Below are 19,387 nucleotides of genomic sequence, written 5' to 3'. Positions count from 1 at the left end.
CAAGGAACTCTGAACTAGTACTACAAACTAAAAAAAAAAAAATCAGCCCTTCTGTTTCATAGTTCATGCAGCTAAATCAGAGGGGTGTGGTTAAAAAAAGAACAGTAGGCAGAGTGAAGAAGACAGGGTGAAAAGCAGACAGAATATTAAAGCGACACACACACATATATATATGGATATGTATCTGGAATTGTGGAAGAGGAGATTGACTTGGAAATGTTGGGACAAATGACAGTTGGAGATTCTAGTTCCTATTTGTCTGGAAACTACTTGAATCCAGAAGCCTATTTTTTTTTTTTTTTTTTTTTTTTGTGGTGGTGGTGGTGATGAACAATGCCAATTGTAGTTTTGCAAATATGTATCCAGTAATGATTATTTTAAAAAATAATATTAGATTTATTTCCATTTATGTGTATAAGTGTTTTGCCTGTGCATATGAATGTGTGCCACATTCGTGCCTAGGACCTACAGAGGTCAGAAGAAGGTGCCAGATATCTTGGAACTGGAGTTACAGGCAGGTGTGAGCTACTATGTGGTTGCTGGGAACTGAACCTTGGCCCTCTGCAAGAACAGTCAGCGCTCTTTACCACGTAGCCATCTCTCCAGCCCCAGTGATGATTCTTTATGCAAAGTGTATATAAGAATTACGTGGGACCCTAGTATACATTGCTTGTATACTAGTGCTGTCTCACACTGAAGCTTCTCTTTCTCAAATCAGTTCATTTGTCGCTGTGCTCCTGTAGCCTAAAGGAGTTATGACATCTTTCTTAGTAACGAACTATAGAAATGATCCCCGAAAGTATAGTCTTATGACATCTTTCTTAAATGAGAAATGTATAAGACGATCAGGTTTTAAAAGGAAGTCTACCAGGAAGAAAAGGCATTTCTCACTGAACACAGCAAACATATAAGCAGAAAACTATTCAGATGTGCTCTGTCTTTCAGATACAGCATTTTGCTAATTAAAGTTTAATTAGTTAGAGTTCTTTGTATTTTGATTTGTTTTGCATTTCATCTCTTTGCTGTGGGGGATTGATCCCAGAGCCCTTACACATACTAGGTAAACATTCTACCAGCTCCGAAAAAAAGAACCCAAAAAAAAAAAAAAAAGACCTTGATGCTCCAGTGAGTCCGCAGAGATTCCTACTGGAACACAGCTATAATTTTTTTTCCGGAGCTGGGGACCGAACCCAGGGCCTTCCTAGGCAAGCGCTCTACCACTGAGCTAAATCCCCAACCCCCACAGCTATAATTTAAATTCACAAGACTGTGGTCCTTTTCCTCCTTCTCAGCAGCATTAACTGCTCATGTCCCTTAATCCTCGGTAGCCTCAGTATGTCTTGGGGTTTAATTTACAAGTACAGCTGAGATTATACCTTTCTTAGAGCTTTTGGCCAAAACGTTACATTATATTTTAAGGAGTGCTTTTTCTAAATGGAGACACAGCGTAAGTGTTGTACAGAAGGCTATATAGCCCAAAGAATTAGTACTCTTAAGAATGAGATTCCTCTGAGGAAGATGACTTTGACCAACACGTTACCCATGTTTCTACCTTGTTGCCTTCCTTTACACAAGGCAGGCCTTTGTCACAGTGAGCCGAGTCTTCCTGGAAAGATCTAACATGAAGGTACATGAATGGACTTTATTAGACGTTGCCCAAACAAATGTACTCCCTACTGTTCAAGTATAAGTAGGCCCTTGTAAGGTCCTGCTGAAGGTCTTGGTGGTTGTGAGGAGGGTGGAGTGTGTGGGACTTTATACTTCTCTTTGTAAACATTGAGCAAGGTTATTGGTAAAGCTTGAAGGATGTGTTGTGTCTTTGTGGTCTTGTAGGCAAGTTTGAATTTCTCAATATCTAGCACCTTTTTCATTAGAGAAGAGGGTTCCTTCTCAACTTCTCACTATGCTCTACCTTCAAGGGGGTGTGAGTGTGTGTGTGTGTGTGTGTGTGTGTGTGTGTGTGTGTAGTCCCACACACATGCCAATTGCTGAAGAAAGGGGTCTTTTGCTTTGGTATGTTTTCATAGCACTCCGTTATTCAATAGATTATCCATTTTACTTGTGTGAACCTAAGTAAGATTGGAAAGGCAACTAGACATAAAGGTGCCTTCAATCCCAACATTTTGGAGGCAAAGATAGATAGATGAGTTTGAGGCTAGCATGATGACTTCCATGTCATCCAGAGACATGCTGTTACCCTGTCTTAAAAAATAGATTGTATCAATATAGCTATTTTTCCAGACTCCTGAGGTTATATTCTTGCCTTGAGGATTTGATACTTGCCCATTGGAATCTTTGTAAGGGCTTGAGAATCAGCTAGTCCAGGTTGGCTTTGAACTCACCAAGATCTGCCTGCCTCTGCCTTTTGAGTACTGGGATGAAAAAAGTACAGTACTACATACTTGGGCCTTTATAGTGTTTTATGTGTGTAGAATAACAAACGGGCCTTCCAGCTTAAGAGCAGCAGAGAGCTGACTGCACTGTGGTAATTCTGTGTTCTGATTCCAATAACCTATAACGAGAGGGTTTTGCTTTGGTCTAAAGGAAGGGGTTTCCATCAGACTGAACCTCAGCAACCGTAGCCATTGCTTTTCTTTTACTAATGAGTTCTGAGATATCCTGTAATCTCAGCTCTAAACTCTACTTCACGATCTTTAAATCATTTTTCCACTCTCAGAATTATCTATTATCCAAGGCTTTCAGAAATCACTAAAGAAACAATAGTTTCTAGATAGAGATTTGAAGATTGTCCTTTAATGCTGCACTTTTAAGTAGTAACAGTCTCCATAATGTTTAATTGCAAATAACGATCAGGAATATCTCTTTCTCTATCTCTCCATTTCTGTCTGTCTGTCTGTCTGTCTGTCTCCTAAGTAAATAATTAATTGTATCTATGCATTATTAATCTAGTTAATTAACTGATATGCCAACACTATTTTATGGTCAGCTCCCCTGCCCAACCCCAACCCTCCTCTTGTGTCTGTGTTAGGGAAACGTTTGTTTCATGAACATGCCCAAAGGCCAAGCAGTAGAAAGATAAACTTGCCATTCCATGGCCCTTGGTTTGTTCAACACACTAGTGTGAAGTTCCCATGTCTGCAGGGGACCCATTCCTGAAATTTCATTTTGAAATGAAGTCTCCCCCTGTTATCCTCACCCACTCCAGTAGTTGGGACAATAGGTACACACTTCAGGCACAGGCTTAGACTCTTGAGATCTTGATTCTTTTCAGATCCTTCTTTGTTTTACATAAGTGGACAGCAATAGCAGAGCATTGGAAGCAAGTCTTGGTGAAGGTGCTTACAATTTTAACAAACCTGTAAATATTGAAATGACTCAAGTCATGGTACCTGATGTGGCCTAATTTTGACCTTCACTACACCTGTTTGGTCATTGTGAAGGATGAAGCTTCGGTTTCTTCAAAGCATAGTTTTCATTCTGTGACTAAGGGAGAACAAAGAGGAGGAGCCATAGAAGAACCTATCCAAACCCTTACCTGTAAGCAATGGACAATGTGTAGTTTTAAGAACATTGATATTTTGGGGGCTAATTTCCTATTGAATGAACCATCGGACACTTTTCTTAACTCTGGGCTATATCACTACATAAAGACCACATTCATTGGAAACCATTGGTCTATGAGAGTATGAGGAACACGTGTCAAACCACACACATTAGTTGGTTATAGTCTGATAACCTGCCTAGAAAGAGGCAATACAACAATCTTTGACATAGAGAGTAGCCTGTGATCACTTCTTCAAGATTTAGCATCGATTCAGATTTTCCAGTAGGAACAGTTTGCCTCTGTGCTGACAACCTCTTGAAATTAAACTACTTTAACTTCACATTTGAAATTTTAAAACTCTTTGCTTTCCCTTAGTAGAACTGATGCTTATAAATTTATATGTTGCTTTCTAAATATTTACTTAATTTATGATTCTTATCACAAATGTTATAAATTCTTCTCTTTCTCTTGAAATATAAACTCCCATCCTTAAAAAAAATCTCTTGTTTGCATGACTTACATACAGTGATTCACACAGAATCATAAGGAATTCATGAAAGTGGTTTGTGTTGCTACCAAATGGTGCTCTTCTTACTGCCTCACGCCAACTTTCCTGTGATTAAGGCATCTTCTGGATTACGAAGCTCATCTGGATTTTTCTTTTTTTTTGGGGGGGTGACATTAGTAGTAATTTTATTTTAACTTAATTGATATGTATACTAAATATATTTGATACTGAAAGTGAAAATTTTAGTACAATGCATCACAATTTCCATTTTTAAAAGTTTTTTTTTCTTGATCTTTATTAACTTGGGTATTTCTTATTTACATTTCAATTGTTATTTCCTTTCCCGGTTTCTGGGCCAACATCCCCCTAGCCCCTCCCCCTCCTCTTCTCTATCGGTGTTACCCTCCCCATCCATCCCCCATTACCTACCGCCCTCCCCCCAACAATCCCATTCACTGGGGGTTCAGTCTTGGCAGGACCAAGGGCTTCCCCTTCCACTGGTGACAATTTCCATTTTTAATGCTGATTTTAACTATGTAAGTTCATTAAGGTGTAGAGAGGGTAGGTTTGGTTATTTTTGTGTGTGGTTTATCTGTTTGCAAACTGTTTTTAATAATAAAGTTTAAGTAAAACAAAACAAAACAAAATAAAATGAAACATCAACCCTTGAGACTGTTATCTTGTGCCATGTAAGCTTTTAGATATGTGCAATGTTTGAGCCTCTACACAGAGCCTTCCTGGCTTAAATGAGGTGGAATATGCATCTGATATCAAGCCCGCCCCTCTTGAACCTGATGGATATTGGTGATATAGATTGTCTCTTTCCCTTCCAGGTGACCATTTGAAGATCTGTTCCCAGGATTATACATGCTGTTCTCAAGAGATGGAGGAGAAGTACAGTCTGCAAAGTAAAGATGATTTCCAAACTGTGGTCAGCGAGCAGTGCAACCATTTGCAAGCCATCTTTGCATCCCGTTACAAGAAGTTTGATGGTATGTGACTTAAGTTACACAGAAGAGCTGACGGCTAGTTTGTACGATCAGTTCTCAGATATCTTCCGTCCCCTCAGAACTTCAATCTTTTTACAAGATGTGGTGCTGTGGTCGAAGTAGGCTTCTAGGGGCACGTTAACTAAATAGCTCCACTGGCATCTATATCCTAGGCGTTATGGAAATATGGTCAAAGAGAGTTAAAAATAAATAGGATTAATTTAAATGCTTTCCTTTTCTTTCTTTGGGTAAATGCTCCATAGTGGTGTTGACACATGTCACTGAAGAAAGAGAAGAGTTCCTATTAAAAAGCAGGTATCTCAAAACTGTTTAAGTCCCTCACCCAATAGAGAGATGCTGGACTTCATGCTACATCTCAAATGGATTGTCAGCTAGAGTGCTTAGGATCCACCCAACCAACAGGATCGGTGCTCAGCTCTCACACATCTGTGTGGCCCGTAAGCTCGAAATGGCTGCTAGTCTGCATCTTCGCTAAGCTTGGTTCTCTCTTCAGGATCATTATTAGCTGAGGTCTGCCATAGTCTCTCCCTGGAAAAGCACAGCAGAGCTCTAAGCCCTCTCACACTTATACTTCATTTAAAAGAGAGGAAGTCGGCCGATGAGAGGCACTTCAAGCCCTACCTGAGCCCACACTACAGATAACAGATGCGAAGCTATACTCTGTGGTCCCAGACACCCCAGGATTCCTTTCTGTGATGTTGCTCACTCATGATCGTTGTGAAGTAGACTTGATTTTAATCAGAACAATTTGCTTTGTGCCTGTTTTAAAGGCCATTCTAATTACATAGTACCTTTGAAGCAGGCTTTTCTTGACATTATGCGTGGTTAAGTAGTACAAGGCAAATTTTCTAGATGTGAAATGTCTTTGAGTTTCCCTGCAAAGGGCTGTTACCATGGTGAGAAGTTAGACTAAATTAGATTTGATATAGCTGATAAGACAGTCCCCAACTATAGAACAGGTTATATTTCCGGCATTTATTTTGAGAGTTATTATTTGAAACTTTTTTTCCTGTAACCAGTTTAATAAGTATTAGTAAGCTCTCTAGACTAGAAGTATGACACATTTAATTTGTAATGTAGTTGAACTTTAATACTGCCTGGATATTATAGTATGTGCAACTGATCCTATTCATTGTTTCAAGTACACTGTGTGCAACGTGGTGTTGTTCTTGCATGTTGAGGCTGGGGAAGGAACCCAGAACATCGCATATGCTACACATGGCTACACATGGCTTCAACCTCCTACCTACACCTCCAATCAGTGTGGTCTTAAGTCTGTCTCCTTTACCTGGATGAGTGAAAACAAATATATGTATCTTTAGATCCTCTTGATTAACCCACCCGATCTTGGCATATCTAGCTCTTCCTGTTCAATAGTAGGTGCTAATACTTCATGAGGATAGGTATCATTGGCTAGTACAAGGCTGGATCCCACCTGTCTCTAGGTCACTGTTAGTTTTACTATTGAAAGCAATGACTCGTTTATACTCTGATTACCTGCCCCTTCTGAGTCCATCTAATTTTTTAATTTTTGAGAGGGAGACCTTTAATTCATGGTGCTGTTTTAGCTTCCCCAGTTCCACAGCTAGCACGAGGTCTACTGCTCTGTTTGGAGCCATTGGGCTATGGGAAAATGAGGAATAGGTGCACAGTACCATGCCCAGAAACAGTGAACGTCTCTTGAAAGGTACAAACTTGTTACACATATCTTTCTCTAGAGTAAAGCCCACAGTTACCGCCTATAGGTCTGCTAGTTTAGCTGTTCTCCCTCCCCATGGTTTTACAGCAGCATAATACGTAACATGATCACAATGTGGAAGCTTTCTTTAGAAAAAAAAACTGTATAGAGAGCTGTATCAGTAAGTGCTAACATATGCTTGTTTTTTTAAATATAGAAACACTTGTTCTTCATATTCAATAAATACATTAAAATGATACTTTTATCAATCCTAAAGCATACTCAAAAATGATTATAAAAGCTCCTGTGTATGTCTTCTGACTCTAATTTAAAACGTGGCAAAGACAATAAAGTTAATGAGTACCAATTAAAATTTGTTGTAAGCCGCCGAAATCTGTTTGGTCTGGAGATCAGAACAGAGCTGGAATACTGTACACATTTTCTTTAAGTTTTCTGATACAATTTTCCACAATAAAACATCAGTTGTCTGGTGCTTAGCAATCCTTTAGTGGGTGCTGCATTAGTTGTTTGGCTGATAGATCTATTTTTAAAAGATCCAGGATGTTGAGTAAAGCACTTTAGGGTTATTTCAATTCTCAGAAGTCCAAAGGTAGTTGTTTTGATCAAAGAATTGTTCAAACTATGATTTGTTTTTAAAAAAGTACAAACCATCGGTCTTTGATGTAAATGGAAAAGCAGCAGTTAGGCAAAGAAAAAAGATGGTGGCTGGGGAACCAAGAAGGATGGCAAAGTTACCCACACCCCCCCACCCACCTGGAGATACATAATGAGGAAATAGCAAAAGGACATAAGGCGAGTAGCAAAAACAAACAAACAAACAAAGCATAGCAGTAGGTCCATTGACTTCCAAAGATTGACTTCCAAAGAACATCTGGCTGTGTCCAAGCTCGAAATGCCGACTCATAAGAGATGATTTTGAGCCCTGGCAGCTTTCTGTGTTCTCAAAAATGAATGCACGAGGCAAGAAGTAGCCTCACTCGGCTCAGTTTTTGTTCGTTCTGACTCCATTGCAAGGAAGTGCTGTAGTACCTGCTGTGGCAGTAATGGACCCACCAAATGTGAAGAACAAATCCTTTTGCCCATTCTTTTGTCTCTAAGGATGGGGGGGGGTAGTTGCTTTTTGGGGTTTTCTGGTGGTTTTTATTTTTTGCTTCTACAGTTTCTGTTTTCTATTGTTTTGTGTGTCTCAAGTAAGTACAAAGTTTGTAAGTTGATTTGTACCTTCTAAGCTGTGTGTGTATGTTTTCAGATCTCGGTAAATACAAGAAAATGCCTCAGTTGGCAGTAGCTCCATGTAGTACTTTCAACCAGTTTCTTGGGTTTATTTTTAAAATATTAAACTTTTATTAATAACAGTAACAATAACAACGGTAGTGAGCACTCTTTTGTGTGTGTGCACATGGTGTGTTCATTGCACTGGGTGTGTTGATGTCGGGCAACTTTCAGGGGTCAGTTCTCTGTTTACACTGTGGGTTTTGGGGATCAGACTCAGCTTATAACTTCTGAGCCTGTGTCACTGGCCCTCCTATGCTTTCAATATGTGCCTCTGAGTGTGAGGACTGGCTTCTGTATTTTGCTCTCCTACATGCCTTTTTTTGGGGGGGGGGTCAACTCTTTTATCTTAGAATGATCCTAGAGCTAGAACATTAGAGTGACAGGGCTAGCTGCTCCCCCTCTTGGCCAGTCTTGGGAATTTTTTGGTAATAAAACTGCTAATTAGCTGAAGCAGTTGTCTCATGAATATGCTAATCAGTCAGTGAAGTGGGTATTGGGAAGAATTACTTGGCAAGGGGAATAGAAATAGAAGTGGGGCATAATCCGTGTTTGGGGACTACAACATAAAGACCCATCCCCAAAGGTCTGGCATTTTGTGAGACTCATTGTTTTGAAAAGAAACATGGGCTATTAAGGTGATCAAAGCTGCTGTGTTAAATACGTTTCTGGATTACATAATAAAATGATATAATAACCACGAAGAAACACTACGGCTAAACAACTCCCTGAATCAAACTATTTGCTGGATATTTTGCACATTAAATCTTAAGGAACTAAAGATGTCACCTGATACTTACCTACTGGGAAAACTCTTAATTTGTCATTTTTAGGAGGAAATTAGGCCACTTTGATTGGGAGGCAGAACACAACGAATTGTCAGCCTGATTCTGCAGCATGACCCTCTGTGACCCAGGGCAATTAACTGGGTCTCAGTTTTCCCATCCATAAAATGAGGGGCTTGAGCAAGATGCTCCCTCAAAATCCTTTCAAATTCTAAAAGTTCTGTGGATCTTTTAAATATGGGACTAGACCAGCTGCCTTAGTGAAAGGTCTTGTAAGATGTTAATTAGCCACAGCTACTTACACCAGGTCTTTCTTTGAAAACCCTCCCCTGAGCCTGCAGCTTGTTAACTTGAATAATAGTAGAAAATTTCCAAATTAGCTTAAAATGCACATAAAAGACATAATTGTCCATCCCATCTCTCTGCATAGGCTGTGTAAGCTAGAGTGGCTATCATTCACAGCCCCCCACTCTCATTGTGCTTATCTCACACAGGCATGACATAAGGCACTCTTTAGACTTAGCTAAAGCTGTCTTGTAATCACCGGAGTTCATTCATATCAGCCATTATTTCATTAAACCAATAAGAAAAACCTATGTGGAGACTCAGGGGGTTGAAGGCATTTGAAGTCATAAGCCTCTGAAAGTAATGACCTCGGTGGAAGTGAGCTGTCCATTCACCTTCAGTGACAGATATATTTAATTGAGCTTCATGACCATTAGTGAAGTTGAAATTTCTAGAATGTTCCTGGCCCTGGTCTTAACTATATTTTAACTTCATGAATTTGTTATTAGGGTGAAGAGTTGGTTGCTTACCCATAATTAAGCCCTTGTTTTTATGTTTGGTAAAAACCCTAAAACTCATATTTTGAATATTGTAAAAATGCATATAGTCACATAAACACTGCTTATTTTGTTTGCTTTTGTTTTTGGAGACAGGCTTTTATTAAGATCAGGGTGGTCTTGAAGTCACAGAGATCCACCTATGATTGAAGGACACCATGACCACTGCATGCTTTTGCTTGAGTTTTTAAAGATTTATTTTTATTATTTTTAATTGTTTGTATATGTATGTGTTTATGCATGAGTATATGTAGTAAGGCTGTAGGTGCCCAAGGAGGCCAGATGAGGGCTTCCAATGCCCTGGAGGTAGAAATATAGGTTGTTGTGAGCCACTTCCTATGAGTGCTGGCAATTGAACTTGGATGCCCTGCGAGAGCATTGTGTATGTACTCTTATAGCTGAGCCAGTTCTCCGTCCCTTAGATTGATATTTAATCTTCACTTCTGATCTCACTCCTTAAGGCTTTAAAACAAGTAATGCTGGTGGAAACCTCATTACAGTGTATCGGGCAACAGTTCACAGGCAGAGGAGCCACAAAGTACAAAGAAAGACGTGAAGCCATCTGGCCTGTTTAAAAATGCATTGTCCTACATCACACTAACTGCCTTTGATTTCTTTGGAATGCACTGCTATTTTTCCCATTTTCTTTTCCATCCATGTGATACGGACCTGTGTAGTTTTGCTAATCCCTTTGAAAGGATTTACTTGTGAATGTTTTTGTGTTTGTATGAGTGTCTGCATGCAGATGATTTGCATCAGGTGTGTGCCTGATATCTACGGAGGTAAAAAGAAGTCATCGGATCTCCTGGAACCTGTCAGCCACCATGTGGGTGCTGGGAACTGAACCCTCATCCACTCACTGCAAGAGTGACAAGCGCTCTTAACTGCTGAGCCATCTCTCTATGCCCTATCTTTTTTTTAAAAAAAAAAGATTTATTTATTCATCTTTTTAATGTATATGAGTGCTCTATCTGCACACGAGGAGGGCATCGGATCCCAATACAGATGGTTGTGAGCCGCCATGTGGTTGCTGGGAATTGAACTCAGGACCTCTGGAAATGCACTCAGAGCTCTTAACCACTGAGCCATCTCTCTGCCCCCCTCCCCCAACTCCTTTTTAATGTATCTGTGAAACTTGACGTGAATGAGAACAGTTTGGTATTAGTGATTTTTTTTCCTGCCTTTTGAATTATTCTCTGAGGTGTAGGCATTTGCTGTGGCATTAGTTATCTCATTAGATTGAAAGTGCATGTGCAATTTCTGCAGAATCTAGAACAATGCCAGTTGAGGCTCGGCAGTTCGCTTCAACTTCTTTTGAAGGAACAGCGTCAGGAAGGAATTACTGATCTGATTGGAGACAAGTATAAGCTTTGACTTTACTATTTCTTGTCTACTGAGCCTAGGGATTTGAAATGTTGTCGCTCATCCCAGATGTCTTTTATGGGTCTGCCTGTCCAGGTAAAGAAAGAGCTTATTTGAGCTATTACTGGATGCAGTTGCTTAATTGAGAAAATTCCCAAACTACTCATGCTTTAGGCCTTTCTTTTTCATTGGTCCACCCCAGCTTCCTCATCCCCCCTCTTGGGAGAATTAATGGAGCAATGGAAACTTAGAATTAAACATGACTTGAATATCAAGTGTAATTCATGGGCACACCTTTCAGGTGATTGATGTAGCAGTGTGTTAGAAGTTTTAAATATATTCATATCCTCTGATTTAGTCATTGAGTGCTAGCTATGTATTGTAAGGAAAAGAAGAAGTGCATAAAGATTAATATATAGGATGCACATCACAGTATTAATTAGAATACTAAAATATTGGAAATTAGTCAGAATGTTACATGTGGGAGAAATAGTCTTCCTCAAGCAAGAGTACACCAATTGCTTATCTAATTCCAAATGATCAACCCTGAAAACACACATATAAGTCACGTTATACAGACCAAACAGGTAATATTTAGGAATATATATATATGTATCTATATGTACAAACGAAATGCATATAACAGCAATTAATGAAGAAAGAGTCTATGACTATGAAAGAGAACAAGGAAGGGTATTTGGGGGGGCTGGGAGGGAGGAAAAGAAAGGGGCAAATGATGTAGTTATACTATAACCTCCAAAAAGAAATACTTCATAAAATTCAATGTTCACCTTAAAAACGATGCCTCTGAAAACCCTTTAATAGGAAATATGAAGTACATAATGTTACATGACAGAAATGTGGAGGCCCTAGTCTCTCAGTCATGTGGTACTGTATATTTTCATGGGAGAAAAGACAAAAGAAATTCAGCAAGCTGTTAGGGCTTTCTTTCAGTTGTGGAGTTACAGGTAATTGGGGCCTTCTACACACCTATCATAATTTTCAAATTGCTACAATGAGAAACATTCTGTTCCGCAGAAGAAGCACTTCACTTGGTGGAAAAAATAGAAGCCATTGGTATTTTTTAAATGATATTTTTCTTTGTTGTCACTGTTCACTGTACACAATTTGGGAAAAAGCAAAAAAAATACCGTTGTATGTGTTGTAAGAGTGGTAGAGCAACTGTGGAATGGAGTAGATCTATCATGTGGTCTAGTAAGTTCCACTGCTGAATGGTGAGTCAACAGAAATGAACCGATCTCTTAAAGTCACACTGCCCACGCTGTTGACAGTGACCAGAGTATGGAATCAACTTGTCTTTCAACTGATAAATGGAAGAAGAATGAGCACACACAGGATATGATTCAGACATAAGAACTAAATCCTAACATTGGTGACAACTTGCAAGTACTATGTGACTCTTTAAGGACTCAGAGAATTAGAGAGTGCATTCATGGAGGAGGAAGAGTAGAAGGGAAGAGAGTTGAGAAAAAGTTGGTTGGGCTGGAGAGATGATGGCTCAACTGTTAAAGGCTGGCTCACGACCAAAAATATAAGAGAAAAGGTTGGTCTCTGTTTAGGTGTAGTTGCATAGAGGAGGAAGCTCTGATGGTCTGTTGCCGAGTAGAAGTACCATAGACAGCCATAATGTATTGGATATCTCAAATAGAAGAGAAGAATTTAAATACACTGGCCCAAAAGAATGGACAAAAGTTTAAGGTGACAGGTGTGTTAATCCCCCAATGTTGATCATTACTAATGCATTTATGAATCAAAATAGCACTTTTACCACATGAATTTGTAGAAATGGTATATAAGTCAAAAAATTTGAATGCTGGGGCAGGAGAGATGGCTCAGCGGTTAAGAGCACTGACTGCTCTTCCAGAGGTCCTGAGTTCAGTTCCCAGCAACCACATGGTGGCTCACAACCATCTGTAATGAGATCTGATGCTCTCTTCTGGTATGTCTGAAGACAGCTACACTGTACTCACATGTATAAAATAAATAAATTTTGAATGTCATTGAAAATTTTGAAGGAGCAAAAATTCAAAATACATTAAAAAAGTCATTTTTGATCATTATCATTCCACCATCACCACTGTATTTATTTCATCCTTTTTCTAAATGTGTGAACACAACACACACACACACACACACACACACACACACGAAATTAGAATCACTAAATGACTTGGTGCCCTGTTTTTTCTTGATATGAGATCATGAAACGTGTGTGTGTGTGTGTGTGTGTGTGTGTGTGTGTTTGTACATACATACATACACACACATGTATGTGTTTGTGAAGCTAAATGACAGCCTATTGAATGATGGACACAAAATGTACATTAGAATGCTTGCTGTGGTTGCTTACTTATATGTGCCCAAAGCTGGGGGGGGGCTCTACTGGGTACAAAGAGATATGAGTGATTAGTTCTGTAAACTGAACGATACTAACAGAAGTACTAAGTATGTAGTACCAAGTCTGAATCACTGGCCAATTTAGCCAAAATCAAGGTCCATAAGAGAATGAATTCTCTATTTTCTCCCTAGGAGAAGTCATTAATAAAATTAACCGCTGGAAGAAAAGACAGCCTTTGGCAGGATCCCCTAGCACTCTTTGATACGTTAACAGTCCCAAATGAGGACTACAGCTGGCAATTGGCCTGCCAATTTAGGGGCAGCCTATTAATTTCCTATCTCCTGCTAAACATGACTTGGGTATGTGACCTTTTACTCCCATGCTCTCTAACATGCTCTCCACAAGTGACATGCCATGGCAGAGGAAAGCATCTGCTACAGTTTCAGACTACCAAAAAGGTGAGGCACAGGAGGAGATAGTGACAAAGCCAGTGGTTCACATTGTCAGGAAAAGTTTTTTGTTTCTCCTTCTCCCTCCATTTGTAGATGTCTATCTTAGCTATTCTCCATTTCATACTTGCTTGTAGTGAAAGACTGGATAGAGTATGACTCCTTCTACCAGAAAAGGATGAGTTGTAGCACTTACGAAGGCGTCTTAAGAATTTTGGTGCTGTGCTAACTTAGTGTTGGCAAGCCACTTAGTGAGAGGCAGCATTTATAGTGAAGAAGAAATTAATCCTTATATGTAAAGACAGCTTCCTCATAATGTAAACGCAAAGGGGTGATTTACAGCACCAAACAAATGAATTAGATAGAAAGGGCTTCCAGTCTCTCAAGGTCATGTGTTCATTCTAGAATACATTCTAGCTCATTCATCAATACCCAGCCCATTGTTTATGTAGAAGTAACCATTGCTATTTAATAGCACAACCAGAGCTCCTTTGACCCTTTTCAAAAATTTTGAATGTTTATTTGATGCAAGACAAGTGGCTGGTGATAGAAATTCCAGAAGTGCATGATGTTCTTTTTTAAAAAGCAGGATATTTACATAGAATATGTTTATAGGAAAGGCTTGGCTTTTCACTCAAGTTTTTCCCATGTTAAATCAGTCCTTTTAACACTTACGAATAATTGAATTTTAGAGTGTTTACAGGCCCCAAGCTCAATTCTTATGCCCACTAGGCCCTTGATAAATATGATAGTATGCATCTAAAATCCAGGGGAGGAGAGGAGGAAGAAGTTCTGATTCTTTTTTTTTTTTTTTTTTTTTTTTTTGGTTCTTTTTTTCGGAGCTGGGGACCGAACCCAGGGCCTTGCGCTTGCTAGGCAAACGCTCTACCACTGAGCTAAATCCCCAGCCCCAGAAGTTCTGATTCTTAAGTTTCCGATGTGTGCAGAGCTTGTGGCATTGCATTCTAGCTTACAGGTAGTGTCATCTCCCTCAGTTGTTGCTGAGGTTCCATCCCTTAGTTTTCACCCAGGAGTTGCTTCTGGTCTCATGGATGTCTGGGACGTTTCCCAACACTGGAAGGTAGAGCCATTAAGCATTTCCCTTTGGATAAACAGCTCCAGGTTTTATAAGGCTTTAGGTCTAAGCAGACCTCCAACAGCTTTAGCTTCCTTTACATTTCCCCAGATGGATTATGTTCCATGACACCAGACCAGGCATAAAGCAGCCTTTAAAAAGATGTTTGAAAATGCTGTTGACATAAAGAAATTCTAGGAGTGACAATAACATCACTCCACTCATTATTACTTAGTGCCAGCATTAGCCAATTGAGGTGAGAGAGAATCGCCTGTTTTGTTGATGCCATCAAAGACTTAGGCTTTTCTTTCCTTCCCAACCATGACATGCAGTTTCTAAATAGGCATTTCCGTGCTTTGCCCCACCGTTCACACTGCTTTAGGTTCATAGCATGTTAGAGTGCTCACTTCCACCCCTCAGTTGTGGCCAATTGTGGGCTCAAGGTGTAAGAGCTGCTTGATCCTCACAACATGTATGCGTAAGCTTCCAAATGGAAAGTTACAGAAATAAACCAGCTCCCAAATGCTTGGATACTGCCTCTTCTCTGACTTTCTCTCAGACCAGTAGTTTCACGGAATTGAAGTAGACTCCATCTGAGCAGTATTTTGACACAAGTACAAGCAGTTGCTGTATGGGAGCTCTACCTTCCAATTACCTCAGTCTCTGATCAATGGGAACTCTTCTTTACATTACCCTTGGCTGCTTCCCTTAGCCAACTCTTGTATTATAATTGGTTTCATTAACGATTATGAAGGATGATTGCTATGTGTCTTGGCCTAGGCAGGTCTTCCTCAGCAGTTAGGATCTGACCCTGACTCTGGGGAGCAGGAATAACGTGGAGGATGGGTGGGGCACAGATGGCAAAGAGAATTGCCGCACTTAGGAGTGGCTCCGAAGGATGGCCATGGCTCTTTACTTCACTGTCTAATGTGCTCTGTTCTTTTTTCCGGAAGGAGATGTCATAGGAAGGATCATAGGGAGCCGTGGAGATGGGACAGAATTATGCATGAAAATTATGATTTGGTTGATATTGTGCCTAATTTTAGACTTTACACAATGTCTGCCATTCTTTTAAGGCACACACCAAAAACTAGGAGGAATAGTCCCGTTAATGAAGTGAATATAAGGAGAAGTGAATTTGGGTCTCAAGAATTATTTGTTTGGTTGACTCAAGGGTGAAATAAATATTGACGAACTCACTGTATGAAGTGAAGGATTAACAGTTGTATAGATGCTTGAAAGTCTCTCGTACACTCATAAAGCCACAGTGGAATGTGGCCGCAGTATAGTAAAGGTGAACTGGATAGGGCAAATTTGTCCCTCTAGAGTAGTCAGATTGGACAGAAGAAATCTTAAGGTACACGGGAAAGCTGTGTGCTTTGACTTGAGCCCATAATAGAAACTCAGTGCATACTTGTGAAATTGCATAGCCATTTGGAGAGATTAAGCTGCGAGGTTGTAACTTGTTGTATTAGTTTTACACAATTTCTCAAGCATTTATTAACCACATACCCATTCAGAAATTCTTTGTATCTGCAACTTAAATAGCCACATAAAAGAATCTTTTAATGTGTGAAGCCGAGAAGAGAAATTTTCGGGGTAATGAGATATATTAGGATTTAGTGTATATGTGGCACCACACTAATCTCCTAGAACACATGCTGACACACACACTCATACACACACACACACACACACACACGTACATGTGCACAGAGGCTTATATTTTGCTAGAAAATCTTGAGTCATGTGACCCAATGTAAAGTCCACGTGGTAATGCTAGACAAAGGGGAATGTCACCATCAAATCCATTTCATTGGGCTATTTTTCTTATGCTCTGTGTAGCTGTATTACAGACAGCTGCGTCTGTGGTCAGCTCCTGATGAGCATGACTGAACTCACCGAGCGTGCCTTTAACCTCAGCACCTGGGAGAGCGAGGCAAGCAGCTCTGTGTGACTTTGAGGTCAGCCTGATCTACATAGTGAGACTCTATCTCAAAAACAAAACAAAACGGAATTTTAAAAACCCAGAAAACAGAACGATAGAATGTCCTTGGTGTACAGTACTCTGAAGCCTAATGGATCAGTCTTGACTGCTTTAAAAGTTTTAAATTAAACTGAGCTCAACAGACCACTGGGTGTCTATTTACCCTGTAAAATCATGACTGGATACTATTGATTACAAATGCAACTAAACATTCAGATTTACTTATTAAATAAATACGAAGCAGAAGTCAAACAATTCTTCATACCCAGTTTCTTCTGGTGTATAATGATGTTATGAATAATAGGATAAAAATGTAATATGAGGAAGGACCTGTGGTATTGGAATATTTTTTAGGCTCTTGGTTGGCATAAGGTTTCTATACTTTTCCAGTGACGGGGCTTTTCTTCTCCAAGATGCAAGCGTAGCAGACTGGGCATGAACTAACAGTCCACGCCCACATTTCATGCCACTGATCAACAAGCACCATTACCAAGGATGCTGGTGAAAAGGCACTGGAAAGGACACAGGCCAACTTGGCGTTAGGGGAAAACGCTGCATTCACTAGTCATCCATGTCAACACGTAGATGAAAGAACTCTATATAAGGACATTTATGCCCAAGAGATCGCATCTTCTTTCCTGCCATTAAAGCAGTACTGCCCGCCCCCTTGCTAGTAATCAGGGAAATGGAGACATTTTTTCATTAAAAGAATTGACAGCACATCAGAGTCACATATGATTACATCCACACCTAAAGTTTTTAGTTCCATGAGTCTGGCTGGGGCCAAGACATTATTTTTAAAGATTTATTTATTTTATGTATAGAAGTACACTATAGTTGTCTTCAGACACACCAGAAGGGGACATCAAATCCCATTACAGATGGTTGTGAGCCACCATGTGGTTGCTGGGAATTGAACTCAGGACCTTTAGAAGAATAGTCAGTGCTCTTAACCACTGAGCCATCTCTCCAGCCCCATTTGGTGTACCATTGGAGAACTGATCAGGAGATGTCATAGACAATAAAAGGCCTCCCCACATGGATTCCTCAGCATTCTTCTTACAGGTTCCTATGATGCCTTGTTTGGGTTGTTAAAATGTCTTCAGAGGTGTGATAAGGCATCCTATTGGGTATGTCTGTGAAGGCGATTTCCAGAGAAGACTGGCATGTGGGCCAATGAACTGAATTACAGAAGACCCTGGCCTCAGTGCAGGCAGCACCATCTAATAGGCTGCTGGCCCTGATAAAATAATGACACAAAAATGGGGAGCCCAGCCCTTGCTGATAGGCCTTTTTAAGGCAGCCTGTTTTCCTCTGCTGGTGCTTATGCATATCAGGTTTTCCTTGGCACCAGTAGCTCTTAGGAGGCTTCCAGCCCTTTGGCCTTTATAGACTTAGGACCTGCCTACTGGTTTCCCTGGCCCTCCAGTGTGCTGATAAGCATCTCAGTACTTTGAAGTCTCCATGGTCCTGGGAGCCAGTCCAATTAATCCCCTCTAAAATTAGCTTCCCTCTTTTGGGTTCTGGTCTTCTGGAGAAGCCTAGTACATACATATCTCGTAATTCTTTGTATACTCTGCTCTCTCTCTAAGGGAGAGAACATTGGTAAACAGGCCAGTGAGGACGCATGGGCTTCTTTACTTGGCTCCTGTGCAGAAAGGGCTCTGAAGAAAACATTGGAAACAAAAGACCAGAAGTAGTACAAAGGAAAGGAAAAAAAATCCAAAAGTAGGAACAAGAGAGAAGAAACAGTTGAAAAAGTAAAAGTTGAAAAATCTGGAACCTGACAGAATGCTGGACCTTGTTCCTAAACCTCAGAAAAGCAAGTATTGATGAGTTTGGGGCTCTAAACATTGGTATGAACTCTCTTGGCGTGTATGGAAATGCACACGTCTTTCTTCTTCCAGAAGGCTGCACTCACTTGTCTAAGGCTTTTGAAAACTATTTGGAATTACCTGTCAGCCTCAGGTTTGTCCTCCGAGCGTGGGAAGAGAACGCTTTTGTAGCGCTGTTGCGTGTTGATAAGCTCACCAGTGTTCTGCCTTTGAAGTGGCACCGCCTTTCATTCTGATCCATGTTCATTTAAGACACAGTTTCTCATTTGATCAAGTACTTATATTTTGCTCTGGCATTCATTATATTTCCTGCCTCTAAACTTAATATCATGGGGTATTTATTTTTATGCCAGGCAAGAAATTCTTTAAGAATGATTAATGTTAGCTTCTCACTCTTTAAAAAGAAAAAAAAAAAAAACCCTTCGGATGAACGCATCTTTGTGCGCACGTGCCCATGTGTGAGTGAAAGCACACATGGCATACTGTGGAGTCAAGGTCAGAAGATGACCTGGGGTGGGGCTCTCCTCTTCCATCTTCTTTATTGCAGGATCTCCTGTTCACACGTGTGTTTGTGAACGCTAGCTAGCCTGGGACTTCTGCATCTCTTAATCTCATTGAACTTCAAGCGAAAACTATGGTACAGTTTTCTCTTAAAATTTAAAGCCTTTAACACTTGGACTTTGACTATGTATGATGACT

The 19,387-nt window shown here is 40.1% G+C and overlaps 1 protein-coding gene, 1 long non-coding RNA gene and 1 pseudogene across 3 annotated transcripts in view; 1 reads left to right on the top strand and 2 right to left on the bottom strand.

Annotated features, from left to right (window-relative positions):
• LOC102550607 (uncharacterized) overlaps positions 1-19,387 on the bottom strand; it is a 178,937-nt gene that overhangs the window by 38,251 nt on the left and 121,299 nt on the right. The gene's annotated exons all lie outside the window — the stretch shown is intronic.
• Positions 1-19,387, top strand: part of Gpc4 (glypican 4) — a 109,709-nt gene that overhangs the window by 66,062 nt on the left and 24,260 nt on the right. For both annotated transcript variants that reach the window (XM_087600012.1, NM_001014108.1), the window contains 1 exon segment: positions 4,847-5,005. In XM_087600012.1, the coding sequence (XP_087456138.1) occupies positions 4,847-5,005 (159 nt within the window).
• On the bottom strand, positions 729-809 carry LOC147998374 (small nucleolar RNA U3; annotated as a pseudogene).

This window comes from Rattus norvegicus, chromosome X (genome assembly GCF_021556685.1).
Source record: "Rattus norvegicus strain SHRSP/BbbUtx chromosome X, alternate assembly SHRSP_T2T, whole genome shotgun sequence".
NCBI classification, from domain to species: Eukaryota; Metazoa; Chordata; class Mammalia; order Rodentia; family Muridae; genus Rattus; species Rattus norvegicus.
This window is presented reverse-complemented; position numbering and strand designations above follow the sequence as displayed.